Raw genomic sequence first — 21,316 nt, 5'->3', positions numbered from 1 at the left:
ATATTCTGCAGCGGCTTCCAGAGTCTTCTTTACTTGTTTGCTTATTCTTAACAAGGCCATGATTACAGTGAGACATAATAGGACAAAGGCTTTCTTTTGGAAGATGAAGTTTTATTGAAGAAAGAGATAGAAGAATTAGAACCAAGGTCAGGGTTTTTTACCTTCCCCTACTCAATCTCTTGTTTCTTCAGAGATCTATTAATGGCTGATGACAGCAATTAAAGAGCATTAGATCAATATTTGCTGGAACCCATCTTCCTATTCCTGGTTGCAATCAGACACCACAGTTTATGATCTGTATAAACCAACACAAACAAGCATTACAGTCCTACCTCTCTCTCCCTACCTGCCAAATGCTTGCTTTCAGGCCAGTGTCATGCCCTCCTCTGTGCTGGTAGAAGTGTTCATGCAGTTACATGGTGAACCAGATTGTGGAACTGATATGGACTAAAACTACGACCCTCCCTTCTCCTCCCTTGCCACTTTTGTTTTTACTAGGTTATTTCTATGACTTGGTTCACTGAGTAGCCACACAAATGCTTGTGTAGGTACAAAGAAAAGGTAGGAACAACTAGCTAAGGGTATTTGGAAAATTTGATTGAATGTAATATGAACACAACTACAGATGACAGCTTCTCTAGGGGCAATAAAGAGGTAGTTTCTTTCTCAGAGATTTGTTATCATCCTTCCTCTAGCTCCTAGGTTTTAAGACTAAGTGCATTAGAACAGAAAGAGATCAAACAACCAAGAGGTACTTCCATTTCTCCTCTTCCATGCTGGCATTTGGACCTGAACTGAGAGATTATCTTGACTCTGAGATGGTACTCGTTTTGACATTGATGGCCTCTTCTCTCTCTCTCTAGGTTGCTTTTTCTGAAAAGGTCTTCTGCAGCATGCTTTCTCTTTGCAGACATATTGGAACCAGCCCTTTGAAGGCTGAATACTCAAGCAGCGCTTGAGAAGAAACTTCCTGTAACTTCAACTCAAGAAAAGGAGAAAAATAAAGAAGTGGGTGCCACCGCAGAAACATACTGCACAAACATACCACATATCAGATAACACCATAATATAAATAAGCACTCATATGGATGGTGAACAGGTTGGTGAGAACACTACCTGCGTACTGTGGCAGCTGTCAGCAATACTCACGAACTAGTAGAAATTGGCACAGTATCCCAGATGCAAAGACAAAGGCCAGAGCCAGTGCTAACCCACTGCCTACCAGTAACTCAAGACAAAAATGTCTTTCAAACAACACTTCTATTACTGGAACTACTCTACATTTCAAAATTCCTCAAACATCCACATTTTAGGTTGTAGCACAACTTCTTAGAGGCCAATCTGCATGGTTTAAAGTCATCCCGGAAATAAACACACACACTCATGAAAAGCACCACACTACAGAAGAGATATGGTAGAATGGAAGAACTGCAGCAGAATTTTTATCAGTTTCGAGACATCTGTGTCAGACTGATACACAGTATTAGTCCCGACAGACATGAATTGTGCAGCACCCCTGTCTCATCTACCCCTTGGAGTCTTCAGTCTTTTTAGAAGTGTCTTTTCTTTCTAGATGCAAAGCTAGAGGAACAAACTCATTTACTCAAAGGATAACTTCAACACAACAAACTGTTAACCCAACTTAGCTCACTTACAGTCATGTTTCTCACACAGAAGCTTCCAGCCTTATACTCAACTGCAATAGTCAGCAGGTATTTAAATCATTGCTTGAAAAAATGATACAAAGACAGTAGACTACCTTCCAACAGGCAAACATTAAGCCCTGCTTTCCTTGCAACTTTTGCATAGTTTAAGATGGTACCAGAAAAGCCTCTCCTTTCATTATCTCCATCTTTTATCTGGTACGAGAATCATACTGCACAGTATGGAGTACTGTGCATGGATACCTTTAGAATAATAACCAGGGTCATAAAATTCAATTTACTGAGTGAAAAGCATACAGTGGGACATTAATTTCTAAGAGAAAAAAGAGGAAGTTGTGAAGGAAGGAGATGGCAAGAATTACAGGACAGAAGCCACATGAATTCTGGTTCGCTGAAATCTCACCTTGAGAAAGACCAGATTTCCAGCCATGTCCAAAAGGAACTAAATTTTCAGTTCTAAAATTTCCTTGGAACACCTTGAATTTCTGTTTATTCTCAGCCAAGACAGTCTGTACTCAGTTCAGATCTACAGCCGCTATTCCTGACCTTAGTGCATTGTTTACTGTGAACTTGAGTACCAGCCAGGCTAAACTGAAAGCTGAATCAAATACAAATAGGGCCAAGAATTTCAATGCCTGCTTTTTGGTTGATTTGTGTTTCTTTTTCTCACATTACACACCTTGAGTACGCTGAGACAGCTATCTGCAAAGCTATGAGAAATAGGTCCAAGTACCTCAGGACTAGCCAACCTCACCTCTGTGGCCAGAAACCCCACTTAACTCACTATGAAACTGGAATCAAGAGAGTCTGAAGCATAATATGAACTATTCATGGTAGCTTTGACATGTCTTTAGACATTTTAATAATCTTTAGCACTGAAATTTTGGTTACACCTTCTTCAAAGTCTGTTTCAAGTGATTCTAACCATTATCTCTGGTACAGGCATACTATTTTTGCTTGTACTAAGCTTTTAAATAAGCAGACAAGCAGTCCCTGCTTCACCTAGCCTTTCACACCTTCTCTGCTTAATAGCCATATTAACATTAAACACTGCTAGTAGTTTAATACTTAGAAATATGCAACATTCTAGGAAGCCCACTACCCCTATTATCCAGACACTACAGTGGTTCTACTACACAAGAAACACAGATGACAGCACAGATGAGTTGAGAACACTCCAGAGCTTGACAGAACATGGAATATTTCCAAAGTAAGACCTGGATGGACTTGCTATACTGGTGCAGCTGCTTTGTGTGCTACCATCCACCTTGGCAAGGCAGCAGTGCATGCCAATGTTGTGACTCCTAAAAAGATACTTGCACTTTGGCACCAAAAAAAAAAAACAGAGGCACTTTCAAAGCATTGCAAGCATGCCTAAAATAGACAATGGCATATTTATCTAGTACGGTTAGTCTATAATATAGGTGTGGTTCTGCGAAATACCTAGGGATAGTTCCAAGCATAAGAAATCACTCAGCAGAGAACAGGACTGCAGGCAGACTCTAAAAGCATCCTCCCTGGGGCACACGCATCACTTGAGGCAGTACAAGTTCCTTATGGATAAAACAGCAGATGCATCCCAACTGTTTCCACTTTCCATCTATCCATAGAGCTCAAGGGAAAGGACAGAGTAAATCAGATTAAAGAGAATTAGAACTGTGAAAACAGTTTTTGGTAATACAAAAATATATCCTTGGAAGCCCTTCTGAAGCATGATAATAATTTAAAGATTTCTTCCTTTCCTACTACGGAATGGTATTATCTCTTTGCCTTTTGAAAACAGTACTGACACAGCCAAACATCTTTAGCCTCCACATCGGTTTTCCAGAGCAAAACGGAGGTAGCATGGGCAGGGATGCCCATAAATAGACTGAACATGACCAGAATTAGTTCACAAACATAAGTATCATGCCACACAGGCAGGAACCTTTCTGCAGCATCACAGAGTGAAGCTGGACTGATTTGGTTCTCAGTTGCTATAGCAACATATTTCCCCATCCTTGTCACATGCTGGCCCTTCAGTGTTGCCTCCTCTTTCCCCCCTGCTTCAGCCAAATGCTTGGCTAAAGCAGCCTGCTGTACATGCAAGACCACACAGTCGCCACACATGCACATGGTGTGAAAACAGACCCACAGGTAATCTGTTTCAGATCAATCTCCATAGCAACCCAATCTTTAGTCCCTAGATCTTAGCCTATCAGGTCTATTTATAGAGCAGCTGCAGCACTCCACCACCAAAGCTCCCAGCACAGCCCACACCACAAACAGCCTTCAGCCAGGCACAAGGACTGCCTGGAGCCAACGCTGAAACGTACTCCTCCTGGCACCAGCAGGCCCCTGAGCTAGATAACAGCACAGTGTCTGCAACACGTTAAATGCCTCCCAGTCGGTGAGGTTTGCCATATCCATGAATACAATACAATACAATACAAATATCAGATGTCATCACTGCTCACAGAGAGCCGAGTACCGATGGCAGCTGACAAAATCCGCTTAGCCAGGTACACATAGGACACTTCCACAGACATCCACTGCATCTGCTCCTTTAGTCTCACAAAAAAAGGACATGCAACATGTGCCACCACGAATGTGCAATCCTAACGGGAACTCGCAGGCAGCAGCAAATGCAAAGGAGTGGTCCCAGCAGGACCTGCCCCAGAAAAGCACAGCTGTACCCACCAGCAGATACTTGAAAACCATGTGCTGGAACATTCATCTGCTAACTGTTTTAAAAAACAAAAGAAAAACAAAAAGAAAAACCAAGACTGAGACCTTGAATGAGCCATGAGAGATAAGCAGGTGGGAAAGAATGGTATGCAAATACTGTTATCCTTTTTATTCTATCACACTCTTGGAGAAAATGATCAACAATAAACTAATGCAAGAGAAGGCTATGTTTTTACAGTACTCTACTTGCTAACAGGAAGAAGATGACAGATTTTAGCCTCAGCCCCAGTTCGTTTCACACACTTCAATTTAGGTTAAAGACCTTATTCTCCTCCCTCCCATTACTGCCTGAAACACCTCTCTCATGATCCTTCCTGCAGCTCCTCACAGTGCAGGGCACGCAGAGCACCACTCACCATCTTCACACAACATAAATTTTGGCATAAAAACCCTCTCTCAACCCAGCCAGTTCTCCTGCTCTACACTGTTTGAATTTAAATTCATCTTTTATTTAAAAATAGTCTCCAGAGATTTGCATGACAGAACAGTAAAACAGGAGCTCTTGCTCCCTGCCCTTCACTCTGTTCAAGTCCATCCTTTTTTTTCCCCTCCTCGTGCAACATCGCCATCACAAAATACAAGAGCCTTCTCATCTATTTCTACCTCATCAGCTTTTCAGCAGTCCTCAAAACTCCAGTAGCAGCTGCTCATATACTTTGCAAGGTGGGGGGGAGGCAACTCAAAACATACACAACACCCCTGAATTAGCCTCGCTTTCTGCAACCACCATGGCAGCACATTCTTTTCAAAACTAGATCCGCTTTTGGCTCAAGTTTTGAGCTGAGAAATTTTCTTGCTGCTTTTGTGTGCAGCTTAGACCCCAGTACCCATGACATGCTTCCATTCCCAGCCCTCTGTGCCCAGTTCCTGCTTGAGAAGTAGGCCACAGTTCCTGTAACACGGACACCAGCAGGTTTTTTTCCAAAAGCCAAACGCTGCAAATGCACAGCCTTAAAAAAGTAACACGATAACAACAAAGCATGTGACATTTAAATTGAGAAAACTGCTGGATGCAGCTGCAACTGCTAAATTATTCAGTGCTCTCCCTCGAGTGGTAAGCAGTTCTGAGCCAGGAGCTCGGAGGAGAGACTTGTACAAGAGGACAGCAGGTAAAAAAGACACACCACAGGCAAACAGCGAGGAGCATGCCAATGACTAGTGGCTTCTCCTCTCACATAGGGTTCAAGCTATTCACCTACTCATTTAACAGGTGACATCACTCATGGCACCACCACCACCAAATACAGGCATGTTCAACTCTCTTTCCTGGAGATGGGCCACAGAGGGAGAAATGACAGCCTCACCAGGATCCCAACAATGAATTCTAGGCTTTTATAAGGCAGAAAAGGGGGGATGCTCACAACCAGTGTGGAAACACTGGAACTTTGCTCACAATAATGAGAATTGGAAAATAAAGATAAATAATCCCGTTATTTGGCTGTTGTTAGCACCCCAGAACTGGTACTCAGAGCCTCACATCTGGTTTGCATCGTCTTAGGAACACTCAGCCTGCCTCCCTGCACGTACCACCTGCCTTGTTATTCCTTCCCTCTACACACCTTCCCCTTCTCTTCATCAACTACTATTAATTTTGGTGATAAATCATACTACCAGCTGGTCAAAACTGAAAGGAAAGCAAAGAGAAAAGCCCATTTTCTCTCTGCTAGAGCTCTGGGAGGTGGGAAGCACACGTTTGGCAGACTCACCCACATGTAAACATTGGAGGAAGCAAGCTCAGCGCAAAGAAGGAATAGGAACTGCCTCAAATGACTGTTAGGGCCAGCGAGTGACAGATTGAGGGGTCCTGAGAGGACCTTCTAGACATCAGCAGTCACCATGGCAAAGGAGGGAGGGAAAACGCAACACCTGGTAGATATGTCTGAAGACTAATGAGAGAAAGAAGGGAGAAATGAGATGGCCTAGAGGAAAAGCAAGCATGCCCAGCTCATAGCTCCAGCAGAGCACAGTTTAACTGCTATCAAGCGGAAACAGATACCGACACGGCAGCAGAGTGGCTCAGTGCTCTTGGGTGAAGCAATTTTGGTGAATACCAGTTTCAATTCTTAATCATCTTTATCACAAAAAGCACTCCTCTCCTCCTGCTATCTGATGCAGAGGCAGAACTCCCCATCTCCAGCCATGAGGGCCTTTCCGGAGCAAGTACAATATACCCAGGCAAGAAGAGACCCAGGGAAACTGGTGTCAAAGCTACAGGTAAAAAGGCAACCAAACACTTGATACTGACAGTGGGAAATTCAGTTAGAATATAAAGGGAAGCAGGACACCACCATGACGCTGAACTCGCAGACGTGACAAAGAAAAGGAACAGACTAAGGGGGAAAAAAAAAGGCTGCTCCGCTCGCAAGATAACACACAGTTCCTGGAGGTCATCAGATACCCAAATTGACAGTAATGTATCTTTGTCCTCAATTTTTTTTTTTAAATAAGGTTAATTTCCTGATTCTGACAAATACCCCTTAGAACAACTGTTTAGAAATTAGTTACAAACAAAACAAAAAGGAGAGCTCTGACAAACATTACAGGATACCTCAAAGGTAACATGATGACCAGCCCTTTTTTGAGGGCTGCCACTGCTGTGAAATATTGAAGGAAGAAACAGAAAACCATGAAACTTTGTCCCTTGCTGCTACACCGACATGTTATTTCTCACAGGAGCCTGGAAACACAACAGTCTCTCATGAACCACAACACCTAGGAGCGCAGCATAAGAACTGCTTCAGCATAGGTAATTTTGGCATATGCAAGCACCGCTTATTTTTAAATCACTGCAAGGGTCCTGCTAGTAGCAGTGATTAAAAGTAAACACAATCTCTCACAATTCAGCATTTCTGGGCACCAAAAGGCACAGCCTCCTCATTTTGGAGTTCTCCAGTATAAAGATATTTTTAGGGCTCCTGGCAGTACGTGGGTCATTTCTTCAGAGTCTTGCTGGGTTTGTGGTTTCAGTTGGTTATTCTATTTCCAGGAGATAAATCAGAGGCATGTTTCTCAGTCATCAAGAGTAATTTTCATATGGTCATGACAGCTTTAAAAGCCTCTAGTGACAGAGAATCTAATTGCCATACAATTATTTTCTAGCTCAGACAACAGAGCAAAGACCAGCTGAATTATACAGGCTCAGTTCCAGAGAGCAAACAGCAGGTCATCGTAACAGTTTTTCGTAGCTCTTGAGGTAGATAAGGAAAAGCAGCAAATCCTTCCATCACCAAAAGAAATACCACATTATTCCAGAGGTCAACATATAAATCCACTAAAAAACACCCCCTTCTAACTGATGCCTCATGCTGCTTATCTTTGTTTCACTTCATGTCTCGTTAGGTCACTGACAAGGCTTTTCCTTCATGAAAATTTATACCTCGAGATAGGTGGAGATCATTTAAACTGGGGAAGTGACATTAATCTTGCATATCAAGCTCCTTCATTCTTGTTTCTAAATCCTTTCCCCGTTGCTGCATATCCCCAACCAGTAGCTACATCCTGTGTCTTCTACTCTTGCGTTAAACAACTACATCAAAGCCTTTCTGCTAAGGGGCTGCCTGGAAATTTAATGCAGTGTGTCTTAAATGCAGGCACAATAGGGCCAAAGGATATTTGCAGGAATTAATCTGGGTTGTAACACATGCGTTGCCTGTCTCCAATTCCTTCTTAACGGCAAATAAGTAAAACACTCAACTCTGTACTTGGTTTTAACAAAAAAGTATCAATTTCCATCTTGTGATCACAATGGCACTACCCACCTAGTTAAAAAACTACAGTGTGAAATGACAGCCAAGTTACTAAATTATACATCATTTGTTATCCACTCTCATGCACTAAATCTCTAACAGTATTTTTTCCTAAAAAAAGTCATTTCTCTAACAAACGTATCTGGGAAGAAGTATCAGAGAAAATCCATTAGCTCAAGTGCTGTAAATTAAAAACTGTGAAGAGATTCATTCTCTTAGAATTCAGCAGTACTTATGACTTGCTAATTTAATACCAGAAATATTCATAGATGTTTGGTTTTTCAACTGACTTATTGCAAAAGATGTTAAATAGAACAGACTGAACATCTTTCCAGAGGTAGGTCTAGTACATCCTGCCTACACATAACTTAAATATTTTATATGGCTTGAGGTGAGAGGGAAAAAGCTATCAATTATAAGCTTCTGTGCCCCTTGCCCCAAGCCAGACAAAAATCAAAGCCAACATTAATTTAATTTAGGAAGATGATATGAACAAGCACTTTAGTAAGACTTGAGATGCACTGATGCTGTTACCATTTCTACTGAACCATCAATCCTGATAATCTAAAAACTGAAAAGCTACTTTGGCTAGGTGGGCAAGGCTTACTGTTAAAAATTATTGAAACTTTTATTTCTCCAAAATCCTTCTGAAACAGACTGAAGTTGTGTGTGTGTAAGAAAGACCAATCTGTCTGCATTCAAAAGAGTTACAGAGTTGCGTCAGGGTTGAAGAAGAGGTTTGCCCTCTAGAATATTTGTTTTTCAATGAAAACTTGAAACTAGAACACTTTTTTTTTTTTGCCACTCACTACACATTCACGGCTTTGGCACGTAACACATACATCATCAAAACATATCTTGGGCTCTGAAGCTTACAGCCTGAAAGCTGTTAATTTGGTAAAAAACACAAAAGTCCAGGCTTGTAATACAGCTACAGCACCACTGGACAGGCATGTAGAAAATTTTTTATTGTGGACAAGACCATATTATTTTTCAAACAATAGTGTTCTAGAGACTTGCGGGTGATTGTGCATTTTATTAAACATACAGTAAGGTGCTCTGTGAGCGTCAGATGTCTCGGGTGCTCTCTCCGACGTATCAGGATTGCAGATTTTCATTAGTGCCGAAAACATCAAGTACTTCTTGTGCCTATCCAAAACAGCTCCCGAGGTTCCTGCAGTATAAAGTCCAAAAACGGGGACACTTCCCAAGCAGCCTATATTTGGCTTCCTTTGGTTTGGTTACATGACCCTCAGGACACCGCATCTCCCCTCCCCTTGCTTCCGCCTATCAGTAACATCCTTTTTGCAGATAAGTGATGCTGCAAAGAGCAGAGCGAGGACGTCGGGGAGCACACCAACAGAAATGCTGACCCGGGGTTGCTCTGAACACACAGAAAATGGCTGGCTCACCGAGGGAAGGCGCAGCGTATTGCCAGACTCACAGCCCTGTCCCGGGGCTGCGAACTTACAGCGTGTGTTATTCCATAAAAGTCAGGGAACAAGCGCGGTTTATGGGCCACTTCAAGGGAAGAAAGGGAGAGGAGAAAGCCAGGCAACAAATCAGATTCCCCCAAAGCTTCTAATTTCTCTAAGCACTTCTTCATAGTGACTCCGCGCGAACCGTAACGCGGACCAAGCTTTCGCCCCTTCCTCCACCTGGAAATTAAAGTGCGTGACACAGCGAAGTGGGGACGCCCTTCTCTAAGGGGAAAACGCTCTTGGTTTATAGGTTACTTCGTAAGAAATCGCTTAGTATAAAGCGGATTTCCTAGTCTATTGTCTCGGGGAGCGGCAGAACCTGCCGCTTGCGAACCAAGGGGTACGCGCACCCTCCCCGCCCCGCTGCCGCAGCGCTCCCTTCGCAAAGCCGCACGCCCAAGCCCCTCAAGGGGGACAGCTCCGTTCGGCGCCTCCCTTTACCTTCTTCATCGCCTCCTCCCGGCGGGGAGCGAGGGGAAGCGGCGGCAGGCCCGGCCCTGCCCGCCCCGCGGCGCGGCGCGGGATGGCGGCGGGCCCCGCGCCCCCTCCCCGGCCGGCCACGCCGCCATTTCCAGGGCCCCGCTGCCTCCTCCTCAGCTAGAATCACGAGAGCGACCCCTGCCCCAGGCTGCCCAGCGGCCGCCACCCCCGCCCCCGCCTGCAGTGACCTTGCGGGAAGGCTCGCCGCACTCCAGCATCGCCACAGCGCCCGGCCGGGCGGCGCCGGCAGGCGGAGCGGGGGCAGTGCCCTACCGCCAGCTGCGCCGGCGCGATCCCCTCAGGCAGCGCCGCCGGCCGCGCTCCACAACCTCCGGCCCGGCCCGGCCCGGCCCGGCCCGCGCGTAGCGGCGCTACGGCGGCGTCCACGGTTTTGGCATGTGCGTGTCTGCGCGCGTGCGTGCGCGCGCGCGCCCTGCCCGCCCGCCCGGGCAGCGCCGCTCACCTGCCGCCGCCGCGTCCAGCCAGTTCCGCATCGAGCGCCGGGAGCGGAACGCGCCACCGCCACCACGGGGAGGGAGGAGAGGAGCAAACCACTGGCACCGGCGGCGGGGGGGGGAACCGCCTCACCGGCGCCGCCGCCGCTCCAGCCAGCGCCCCAGGTCGCGCCTCCGGGACTGGCGAAGCCGCGGCCTCCCCCGCCGCCATCCCCCTCAGCCGGGGGGGTGAGGGCAGCCGGCAGGCACCCCCAGTATCCGTACGGGCTGGGGGATGAGGGGTGGAGAGCAGCCCTGCAGGGAACGACCCGAGGGTACCGGTGGGTGAAAAGCTGGACGTGACACAGCTCAGAAGCCAGTTCCGTCCTGGGGCATCCCCAGCAGCGCGGCCAGCAGGTCGAGGGAGGTGACTCTGCCCCGCTGCTCCGGTGAGACCCCACCTGCGGTGCTGCGTCCAGCTCTGGGTTCCTCGGCACAAAAAGGACATGGAGCTGTTGGAGCAGGTCCAGAGGAGGCCACAAAAATGCTCCGAGGGCTGGAGCACCTCTCCTACAAAGGCAGGCTGAGAGAGCTGGGGTCGTTCAGCCTGGGGAAGGGGAGGCTGCGGGGAGACCTTATTGCGGCCTTTCAGTACGTAAAGGGGTGCTGTAGGAAAGATGAGGACAAACTTTATAGCAGGGCCTATTATGACAGGGCAAAGGGGTGATGGTTTTAACTAAAAGAAGGGGGACTCAGACTAGATATGAGGAAGATACTTTTTACAATGAGGGTGGTGAAGCGCTGGCCCAGGTTGCCCAGAGAGGCTGTGGATGCCCCATCCCTGGAAACATCCCAGGTCAGGCTGGACGGGGCTCTGAGCGACCTGAGGTAGTTGGAGATGTCCCTGCTCACTGCAGGGGGGTGGGACTAGACGGCCTCTGAATGTCCCTTCCAACCCAAACCATTCTACAATCCTAAGATGGCAGAAGGAGAAAAAGCCGCGCAGATGCAGCTCTACAGAGCAGTCCACCTGACAATCACCTGGCACATTTCAGCCACCCAAAGCATCAGATGACTGCCTTCAGACCTCCTCCTGGCAAGCAGAAGGTGAAGCCTGGCAGCAAAGCCCGGCTCCAGGCAAGCGAGAGCTGCATGGGTAAGGAATCACTACCTTACAACCAGGAGATAACAGCGCTGTGTGCTTTCACCCTGTGCACGCCATGCTGCTTTCCAATTTGCTACCAGCTTCGTAAGATTACAAGAGAATGTGATTATTAAAAGCCTAAGATGCAGCTTTTTTAAGCCCTTCCAAGCTCCCATAAACCAATGCACTGCACAACCAAATCCATTTATTGAAAAACAAAATTACTAAGATAAACCCCAAGTGCAACCAAAACTACCACAGGTATCCCAATGGTTTAAATAAATAAATACAAGGTGCAAAATGGTGAAATACTTGATTTGATAGTCCACATCTGTACTCTGTCCATCGTAGGGGAATTGGGATTTCAGAAATACACCCATCTTTTCTTCCTCCCCCCATTAATCTGAACAGATGGTGCGCAAACATGGCTGTTGCATAAGGGTAGAGCCATCAGGGAACACCTCCTGAGATTAGATTTCAAGCACTCCATGATTCCTCCAGTGGCCAAGTTAGCAAAATTAATTTGAGAAGATAGAGTACAGAGGCTTAGAGTGGCAGGACCAGGTCTCAAACCTAGGTAGCATTTTGCAAATACAGAAGTACAAAGGGCCACTGATCTCAAGGAAGGTTCTTCCCCACAACTGCTTACTTCAGCTCCCTGGGCTCACCTGGGAAGCTGCTATAAAATGAAAAACTAATTCTGTACTGATTTGCACTTTTGAAAAAAATGAGAACATGAATATGTAAATAAGGAGCTTATATTTGATCACGTGACAGTGAAAAGGGATGGAGAAGCAAGAACAAAGGAAAAATCACCATTTTCACCACAGCCATCAACAACGACATTATAGGTTGCACCTTGAAAATACATCAAATTTACATGCAGTTTTTCCTGTTCAAATTAGCAAAAATGAGATGCAGCATAAAACGAAGCTAAAAAAAAAACTGCAGCTTCACTGCTACTGCCTCTTCACTGCTGACAGCCTTGTGGGTTAGCAAATCCCAGCCGCCCTCTACCCTCGCGGGGCTGGCTCGAGGTCTTGAGCTCTGCTCATTACTCCCCACCGCATACCCCACTGCAGTCTCCTATAAGCCTATTCCTATTCCATCTTCCTCTGTTTCAGTATATCGTGGTTTTAGCTGGGGTAGAGTTAATTTTCTTCACTGCAGCTGGCACAGTGCTGTGCTTTGGACGTAGCGTGAAAACAATGTTGGTAACACACCGATGTTTTAGTTGTTGCTGGGCAGGGCTTGTGCTAGTCAAGGGCTTTTCCAGCTCCCCAGGCTCTGCCGGGGGCATGAGCAGCCAGGAGGAGCGGGGGGCACAGCTAAGGGAGTGGATTCAAACTGACCAAAGGGATGTTCCATATCATGTAATGTCATGACCAGTGTGTTACTGGGAGGGGCTGGCGGGGGAGGGAGGCATCGATCGCAGCTCGGGGATGGGCAGCATCGGTCGGCGGGTGGTGAGCAGTTGTTTGTTTCTGGGTTTTTTTTTTCCTTTTCCATTTTATTATATTGTTATTATAATCATTATTATTTTATTGTAATTATTAAACTGTTCTTATCTCAACCCACAAGTTTGTTGGGTTTTTTTTTTCTGCTTTTGCTCTTCCGATTCTTTCCCTGTCCCACGGGGGTGGGGGTAAGTAAGCAAGCGGCTGCGTGGTGTTTAGTTGCCGACTGAGGCTGAACCACGACATAGTAGTTTCAAATTTAAATTTTGTACTCTGACATAATGCACAGGCTTCAGAACAACCTGTGGCATGGAGCCTTGCTGAATTGTTGATTGCTGTCCTTGAGTCATTGTGGCAGGGGATCTTCCAAGTGCTGAGGAAGCAGCACATGCTGGACAGCTCTCTGCTTCCCCCCATCTACCACTCCCTTCGAGGCAATGCACGTGGATACCTATTCCTATTAATTCCCCAATGCAGATCATTTCCAATGTATTCACACAAAGTATCAGCTAGGATTCTGCTAAAAGCCACTCAACAGACAGGGGCACAGCAGAGTCCTATTTCAATTTTGGTGAGCCACGATAGGTGGAAAATGGAGTAGAGCACATGGAATAAAAAGGGTTAAATTCTGAATCAAGGTGAGGTACGTATGGGTAACTCATGGTCTTCATGACACGCACTTAATCCACTTCACCCATTTGCCAGCATTAGCCAACAGCAAGCTAAAATCTCATAGAAGAGGCCCAAAGAAACTGCCTGGGGTTGCACTGCTATTTCTTTTTCACCACTTCTTGCTTCTCCCCAACCTACATACTGATTTTCATATCTACTTCAGTTTGTTACATCAAGAACTTATTCCACACTCCTCCAGCCTAATGACAGCACATCAGAGAATGTCAAAATCCTGTATTAGGCTTTATTCTTTTATATAAACATTAACATTTCTCAAACAGATTAGTTAAAAATACAGATTTAAACAAGAATTTTTGCAATTGCCATGAGTTATAAAAAACAACAGATTATTTTACAGATTGTTACAAGTGCTTTACAAAGGTGCAGAGTGAAGGCCAGTGGCAGGGGACCAACCTCAAGTGCAAAATGGACACGATACCCTCACCACGGGCATAGCGCTCAGATACACAGCCAAAAAAAAAAAAACACAAAAAAAAAACAAAACAAAAAAGAGCCATGTGAACCTAGGCTCTTGGGATGCTCACCGGGCAAGCAAAGCTAGACCCCTATGACAGAGAAGACTCATGAGACCAAGCTACCAGGATGCTTAAGGTTACATCTCTGAGATCAGCCGTAAGATGTTGTTTCTTGGAAAATAAGGAACATGTTTTATAACAGTATATTTCTCTTCCATCACATGAGATATTGCTGTAAATCCTAGAATAATTATGGATGTGGATACTTAAGAACTTGGGGCATAAATCCAGTGTGGATCTCTCAGTGCCCAAGGCAAAGAAAGGTTACAAGATCCAAGTGTCCTTCTAAAGCCGTTGGGGGTCCTCTTACAGGAGGGGCCTCCATATTCCATTACCATCACTAAAACCTTGAGGAAGTACCTTGGAAAAACTGGCAAAAGGAAGAAGATGCAAGTGGACCTGGTTATTCCCAATATTCCTGCAGCCCATGATCTAAGAGTTGTGCAGCCCATAGCTTACGCAATGCCCACGTATTTCACTAGATGCAGAGTGTCCTCTTTCCTCAGCTGATACATCTTCACATCCACCTTGGAACACATACCACATGCTCCAAATTCTTGGAATTTTTCTTTTTTTGAGATCCTTCCACCACACCTACCTTGCCTAGGTACCTGTCCTTCCCACCTATCTTTCTTCTATTCCACCCCTAAAGATAAAATCTATGCCCTGATTTGTTTTGAACTAAAATTATCAGTTGTTAGCAAATCAAAGGTAAAGTGAACTGGCTAAGAACCAGCGTGAGATAAAACTGCAATGTACTACATTACAAAAAAATCCACTACTTTATGCCTGATGTCTTTCTGATGCACAAGTGTTCCCTACCCAGGGAGTCTCCCTGTTAGACAAAGGGCACTACATATTAGAGGAATCCTTTTTCCGAAGGAGGGACAGAGTGAAAGGGCTGCTCTAGAGATTAAGTCTCATAGTAAAGAAATAACAGCTACTTCTCTTGGAATTGTTGTAAAGGGCAGCACAAACAAGGGATTGTATTTATAGGAAGCCCAGTGAAACCCCTAGAACATCCACATTGACTTCCCTGAGCTCCTCAGATCCAGGTACACTGGGGACCCTGCAGAAGCCTTTTGAGCTATGTTACTCTCAATAGAGAGGGTTTGGCAAGTTCCTGCAAATTCATTTTCGTAACTGACAAGAGAGAAGATGATCAATGGGCAAACCCTCAGGACATGCTTAGAGAAGAGAAAGACTGAAGAAAGAGGTTTATGTGTGTGGGGAAGGTCTTCATTTCTACCGTTTTCAGATGTTTCACGTTATTCCTTTTGGGTATGGGCACTACAACGAAACCAGCCCTCCCATCTGGTCTACCCCAGCTGCCTCCTGCATAGTCTCATGACAACACTGAAACCCCAGGCTCATTACTCCCTGCACTGTCTAGCCCAGAGTTCAGTGCTTTGGAGAGGGGAGGCTGGCTTCTCATTAGCAAAGGCTGGGAGATGGCATTATGTCAGCACATCAGCGCCCTGGGAACATGCAGTCACTCATGCACATCCCAGATTTCTGAAAGCAGGGGAGGGAGTTTCTTGTCCTGCAGCCGAAGGGCAAACACCTGTTCGGAGTGGACACTACTTAGTGTCCGAAGACTGACCAGCTTCATTAGCATCCGTGGAAACATCAGGCGGTCCTGCAGAGTCAGACAAACCAACAGCTGTTAGTAAATTCACACTAAAACTTTGGTCAAAAAATTACCACACCTAATAATACATTGTAACCACAGTCGTGACTTCTTCTAAACCCAGCATTCTCCAGGAGACGGCAGTGTGGAGGAACGCAGATACTATACAATGTCCCAGAACTCCAGACTTCCATGCTGACTAAACTACGGAACATAGACAGGCTGAATCGATGGGCTGAGGCCAATTGTATGAGGATTAACAAGGCCAAGTGCCAGGTCCTGCACTTGGCTCACAACAACCTCATGCAACGCTACAGGCTTGGGGAAGAGTGGCTGGAGAGCTGCCCAGTGGAGGAGGACCTGGGGGTGCTGATTGACAGATGACTGAACATGAGCCGGCAGTGTGCTCAGGTGGCCAAGAAGGCCAACAGCACCCTGGCTTGTATCAGGAACAGTGTGGCCAGCAGGAGCCGGGCAGGGATGGGGCCCCTGTGCTCGGCACTGGTGAGGCTACACCTTGAATCCTGTGTTCAGCTTTGGGCCCCTCAGTACAAGGAGGACACTGAGGTGCTGGAGCGTGTCCAGAGAAGGGCAACGAAGCTGGTGAAGGGTCTGGAGAACAAGTCTGATGAGGAGCAGCTGAGGGAGCTGGGGGGGTTTAGCCTAGAGAAGAGGAGGCCGAGGGGAGACCGTATCGCTCTCTGCAGCTGCCTGAGAGGGGCTGGAGTGAGGTGGGGGTTGGTCTCTTCTCCTAAGACACTAGTGATAGGACGACAGGAAATGGCCTCAAGCTGCATCAGGGGTGGTTTAGATTGGATATTAGGAAAGAATGTCTTTCCTGAAAGAGTGGTCAGGCATTGGAACAGGCTGCCCAGAGGGGTGGGGGAGTCACCATCCCTGGAGGTGTTAAAAAAAAAAAAGGGTAGACGTGGCACTTGGGACATGGTTTAGGAGGCCTGGGGGTGTTGGGTTGGCAGTTGGACCTGATGATCCTAGAGGTCTTTTCCAACCTTAATGATTCTATGATACAAGACAGCAGGCTGTGACAGCTCACATATCCTGCATTTACAGCTGCTACCAAACAGCTACAGAAGGGAAGAACATGACAGTACAGGCAGCAAGACACCTGTTACGGACAGTACTGCAGAAGCCATGCCTGCATGAACACAAAATCAGTCTGCATCATCACTGGAGATGTTCTGGTCAGGCACTTACATTTGGTCTGTTGATGCAAATGTAAGAATGAAGGGCTTCCACATAGGTGTGCTGCAGCCTCTCCACCAGGGACTGGTCCTGCACATTCGGTCGGTCTGCGAAAAAGCACGTTATAAGTAAGCAGATGGCCACAGGCAGCTTCACTCAACTTGACATCCTCCCTAACCCCAGCCCCGCAGTATGGTCTCACCCCAAACCCCCATCTAGCATTCACCCAGCACAGCTGGGAAGGTCATCCACAACTGCCACAGTTACATCAGTTTCCTGTAACTGTTCTTTCTCAGTGATGTCTACTGCACATGGGGAGCCCAATCTGACTCCTACAGAGGCAGAAGGTTAGAGACATCAAACAGCACTAGGTGTGTTTGGTCTCACATTCCTGTCCCAGGGAAGATGAGAAGCTGCCTATTCAGGAGGGAATGGAAAAGTCTCTCCAGCATCTGAGCCAGTTAGAAAACAGGAACAAAGGGGAAAGAAAAATTTAATCTTTCAGGTCACAAGACAGAAGAGAGAAGTAAAGAGTAGAGGTGGGTTCTCCGCAAAGCCCTGTACTGGCCCAGAGCAATACTAGTCTCACATCCAGAGTATCTTTACTTGACCACTAGATGTCACTCATGGCACATGACCTGGGTCACACCAGAGAGGTGCCAAGTACCTTCAGGGGACAGTAAAATAGCAATTTTTAAGTGAGGAAGATAAATATTGGCTGATTTTTCTGTACACTGTTCGATCAGTGGGGAATGCTGATTTCCTCTGGAGGTAGCACCAGAAAATTAAGGCTATAACAAATACCCTAAGAAGTAGCAACACACTCCCACTGTCACTAGACCCTGTGCACCCTCTGACTCTTCTTCAGCTTGTGACCTTCTTTAACTCTACTGTCTTTGCCCTCTGATTCACTGCTGCAGCTTTTCAGACCTCCCTGGCTTTTTACCTGCAGAGAAAATGTTGATGGCGATTAAAAGTGCATATTCAGCATCGTTCAGCTGTAGCTCATTCATTCCCTTTGAGAACTCAAAGATGGGGTTAATGAACTCAAACTGCAGACCTGCAACAGACAGAAGAGAACAAGGTGACGCAATGACAATTTTCCCCTCTCTCTCTCTCCCTCCCGCTCATGAAATAAGCTGCCAGAAACCCATCACAGTACACCAGGGAGCGGGTAGGACAGGCAGGCAGGGAAAAACCTTTACATTATGTTCCAAGTGTGGCTGAAACCTCCCTTTACAACTCACTGCTACTGATGAGCGCCATCAGTGGCTGGGGAGTCAGGCTCTAAGTATAAAATGATGCTATTTCTGGGTTTTCTTAGAGCCTTAAATGCCCCACAGCACATTACTAGGCAACAGCTAGAGGAACAAGACATCAACTATCAGTTAAGTCCATCAAAAAGTCAGAATCCCATAAGTACAACACCTACAGTTCCCACGCTCGCACCATCACCTCCTTCAAACACAGCAGCCCTTTTTCTTTCAAAGAAAGCTTTAATCCCATGCTTTGCATTCATCTGAAGTCTGTCTGAGCTGAAAATATATAATTCCAAGAAGTCTGAACTATGCCATTTCCTTCAGCTCAAAAAGCTGGGAGAGCTGAAGCAGAACCTGACTTAGGCTTGCAATCACCTTCTTTGATAAAAGCAGTCAGGCAGAAATGCACTGGTATTTATGGTCATAGAATACAGAGGCCACTGTCAAATCATAGCACTTTGTGCTATGCACTATACAATCATGCTGACAACTTTAGGTCTTTCCCCCAAAACAGCACCTAAGTTTTTGATTTGGTGCAAAAATGATAAAAAAAAAAAATGCAGTCATACTGCATCAAAGAAGGATGAACAAGATGGAGGGAATCTTTCTGGCTGCCTGCTTTTTGCCTTCCTAGTAATCTGAAAAGGCGGCTACCAGGAAAAGTGTCAAAGAGGAAAGTTTTATATACAAGCCATCTCAAGTATGTTAAATAATACATATTGGGTTAAGTAATAATACTGGGTTAATTGGGTTAACCCAAGGAATAAAAAAAGAATCACATTAATAACAGCCAACATCTTGTTTTACAGAAATGCTGAAGATACACACTTCCTGTTACTTCATCTGAAATTACAGACACTCATCAGTCCTGGAAAAATATATTTCAGAAATCACATCACCACAGACCATCGTACACTGAGCTGATGTCTAAAGTACTTTGTGGGGATCTTCAGTGCACAATACAGACTTCATATCAACTGAAATGTAATCACACTGATGTCATCACTCAAAGCATGCATCCAGATTAGCAAGTGATATACTTGCAAGGGAGAAAAAGACTAGGGATTGATTTGTCATGATCTGATGCAGCTCCAAGACCACATGCCCACATCAGATCTCTACCATGAAGGAAGTTCACACCAGCTGCTAGCCCTCGGTGCACTCTTACAAGAAAGATTTTCATGCTGTAAGAGTCCAAATTTTCCAAAGCAAGTTCACATCTTAAAAAGAGACATGAACTGAGCTAGTATCACATGTCAAAAGTGGGGAGAGGAAAAAAAAGGGTTTGTGGGGGCTATTGGTCTGGTCCTGTTCTAAACCTCTCACCCGACTTGAGTTTTACGGCCCCACATACTATTTCCAGCAGCCTACATTAAAAAAGGACAAGATGAAAGACACAAGACAGGGAAGGAAGAAACAAGAAACACCTGTCTAATGCACCACCTGCTTTGGCGAAATCATCCCGATTATAGCTCAGGTCCTTAAGAAAGGTGATGCTCTCAATCTCTGGATTGTAGCGCCGAGATGTCTCCAACAACATCACCTGAAACCAGAAACAGATAAACTTGATTTGAAAACAAGAATGTTACAACATCGATAGTTTGCTGAGTGTTAGAGCACCTCTGAAAGTTTCTCTCAGAGTGCTTAAAAATTCCAAGGTAAATTCTGCTGCATCCTTTGCGGTGTCTGCTTCTGGGAAAGGGGAAATACTTGCTTACCGCTACTAAAGGCTTTTGCCTCATTCTCCTCCACAGCCCTTTGCCAGTATAGCCTGGCACTGCAGTAATGGTCCCACAGCTGAGGTCCTTCAGCATGCCATCCCAAAAAAAGGGATGGAACCAGTTCTCCAGGTGGGTACTCCAAATTCTTTCATCTCTGCAACTATGTATTGTGGTGGAACCAAACTCTCACCTCTATGGTAGATGTCTTCAATAAAGCAATCTGATCTTCCCTGGTGAGCTCCAGGAAGCCAGGTAGTTGCTTGGCAAAGTCCACAATCTCTTGCACAGAGATAATTGCAAGTTCTGTAAAGTGAGCAAAACGCTGCTGCCTTGCTTCACGGTTATTAGGGTCAGGAACTTGGGGCCACGGCTGTGGGAATGGGAAGAGACAGTGTATATATGTGAAAGATGGAGCCAGGGCAGAGAGATGAGAAAATGAAGTGAACAGAGAAAGAAAATGAGTCACATTGGAACATCATCCTTTGCTATTCTTCACAGAATTTTAAGCCCACAGATCCAATGCCTAAAGTATCTCTGTTCTACCAAATAATTTACCCACAACCCCAACTCCCCAAACTTCACTTTTTTCTTATTTTGGGTATACCGGTAGAGTAGTTTTTACCGTCACTTTGAGCCTGTCTGTGAATGAGCGCTGGTTGCACTGCTGCTGAGCGGCCACAAGCTTTTTTATCATGCTCAACTGTTCAGGCGTCAGTTTGTGGGAAGGGCTTGGTGAATTCGGAGGGTTTGGACGCACCACGACTGTCCGCGCCTGATCATCTTCCTGCTTTTTCAGTTTCTTCAGTCGGATCTGTTCTTCAGACAGAACATCTAACACAGGAATAGCCAGAGATCAATCATTAAATATGAGCACACTGGAAACCACACTAAACACAGGGTAACACACTGTGCGTGGAGAGGAAGATATCACACCTGCCTGTATCTGGTATATAGGAGCAGACACACCACAGAGTGATACTTCCCCACCCCCCTCCTTCCCCACTTTTACATTCTTCCATTGCCTTTCTTTTAATCATACTGCCCTGCAAAATGTTCAGAGGACAGAAGCTCCCTTCATGGTGCCCCACAGATTTCAAGACAACAGTGACTTTCCCCATTGAGCAATTCCCCAAAGTACATGTTATAACACATTCCAACAGGT

The 21,316-nt window shown here is 45.8% G+C and overlaps 2 protein-coding genes across 32 annotated transcripts in view; both read right to left on the bottom strand.

The window, feature by feature from the left end:
- The window catches only part of MADD (MAP kinase activating death domain), a 76,071-nt gene extending 65,449 nt beyond the window's left edge, over positions 1-10,622 (bottom strand). For 2 of the 15 annotated variants that reach the window (XM_064462595.1, XM_064462603.1), the window contains exon 1: positions 10,372-10,483. The gene's annotated coding sequence lies outside the window, so the exon portion shown is untranslated. Of the gene's footprint in view, positions 1-10,286; positions 10,492-10,561 lie in introns of those variants that run through there. The other 13 variants (XM_064462596.1, XM_064462602.1, XM_064462599.1 and 10 more) reach the window with 11 other exon arrangements.
- Positions 10,623-14,035: 3,413 nt separating this feature from the next.
- The window catches only part of NR1H3 (nuclear receptor subfamily 1 group H member 3), a 31,189-nt gene continuing 23,908 nt past the window's right edge, over positions 14,036-21,316 (bottom strand). For all 17 annotated transcript variants that reach the window (XM_064462664.1, XM_064462655.1, XM_064462657.1 and 14 more), the window contains 6 exons: positions 20,777-20,985; positions 20,345-20,524; positions 19,877-19,976; positions 18,121-18,234; positions 17,187-17,281; positions 14,036-15,980 (listed from right to left, as the gene is read on the bottom strand). In XM_064462664.1, the coding sequence (XP_064318734.1) occupies positions 15,834-15,980; positions 17,187-17,281; positions 18,121-18,234; positions 19,877-19,976; positions 20,345-20,524; positions 20,777-20,985 (845 nt within the window). In that variant the 3' untranslated portion in view covers positions 14,036-15,833. The remainder of the gene's footprint in view (positions 15,981-17,186; positions 17,282-18,120; positions 18,235-19,876; positions 19,977-20,344; positions 20,525-20,776; positions 20,986-21,316) is intronic.

Source organism: Phalacrocorax carbo, chromosome 10, assembly GCF_963921805.1.
Source record: "Phalacrocorax carbo chromosome 10, bPhaCar2.1, whole genome shotgun sequence".
NCBI classification, from domain to species: Eukaryota; Metazoa; Chordata; class Aves; order Suliformes; family Phalacrocoracidae; genus Phalacrocorax; species Phalacrocorax carbo.
The sequence above is the reverse complement of the archived record's forward strand: the minus strand, read 5'-3'. Positions and strand labels throughout refer to the sequence as shown.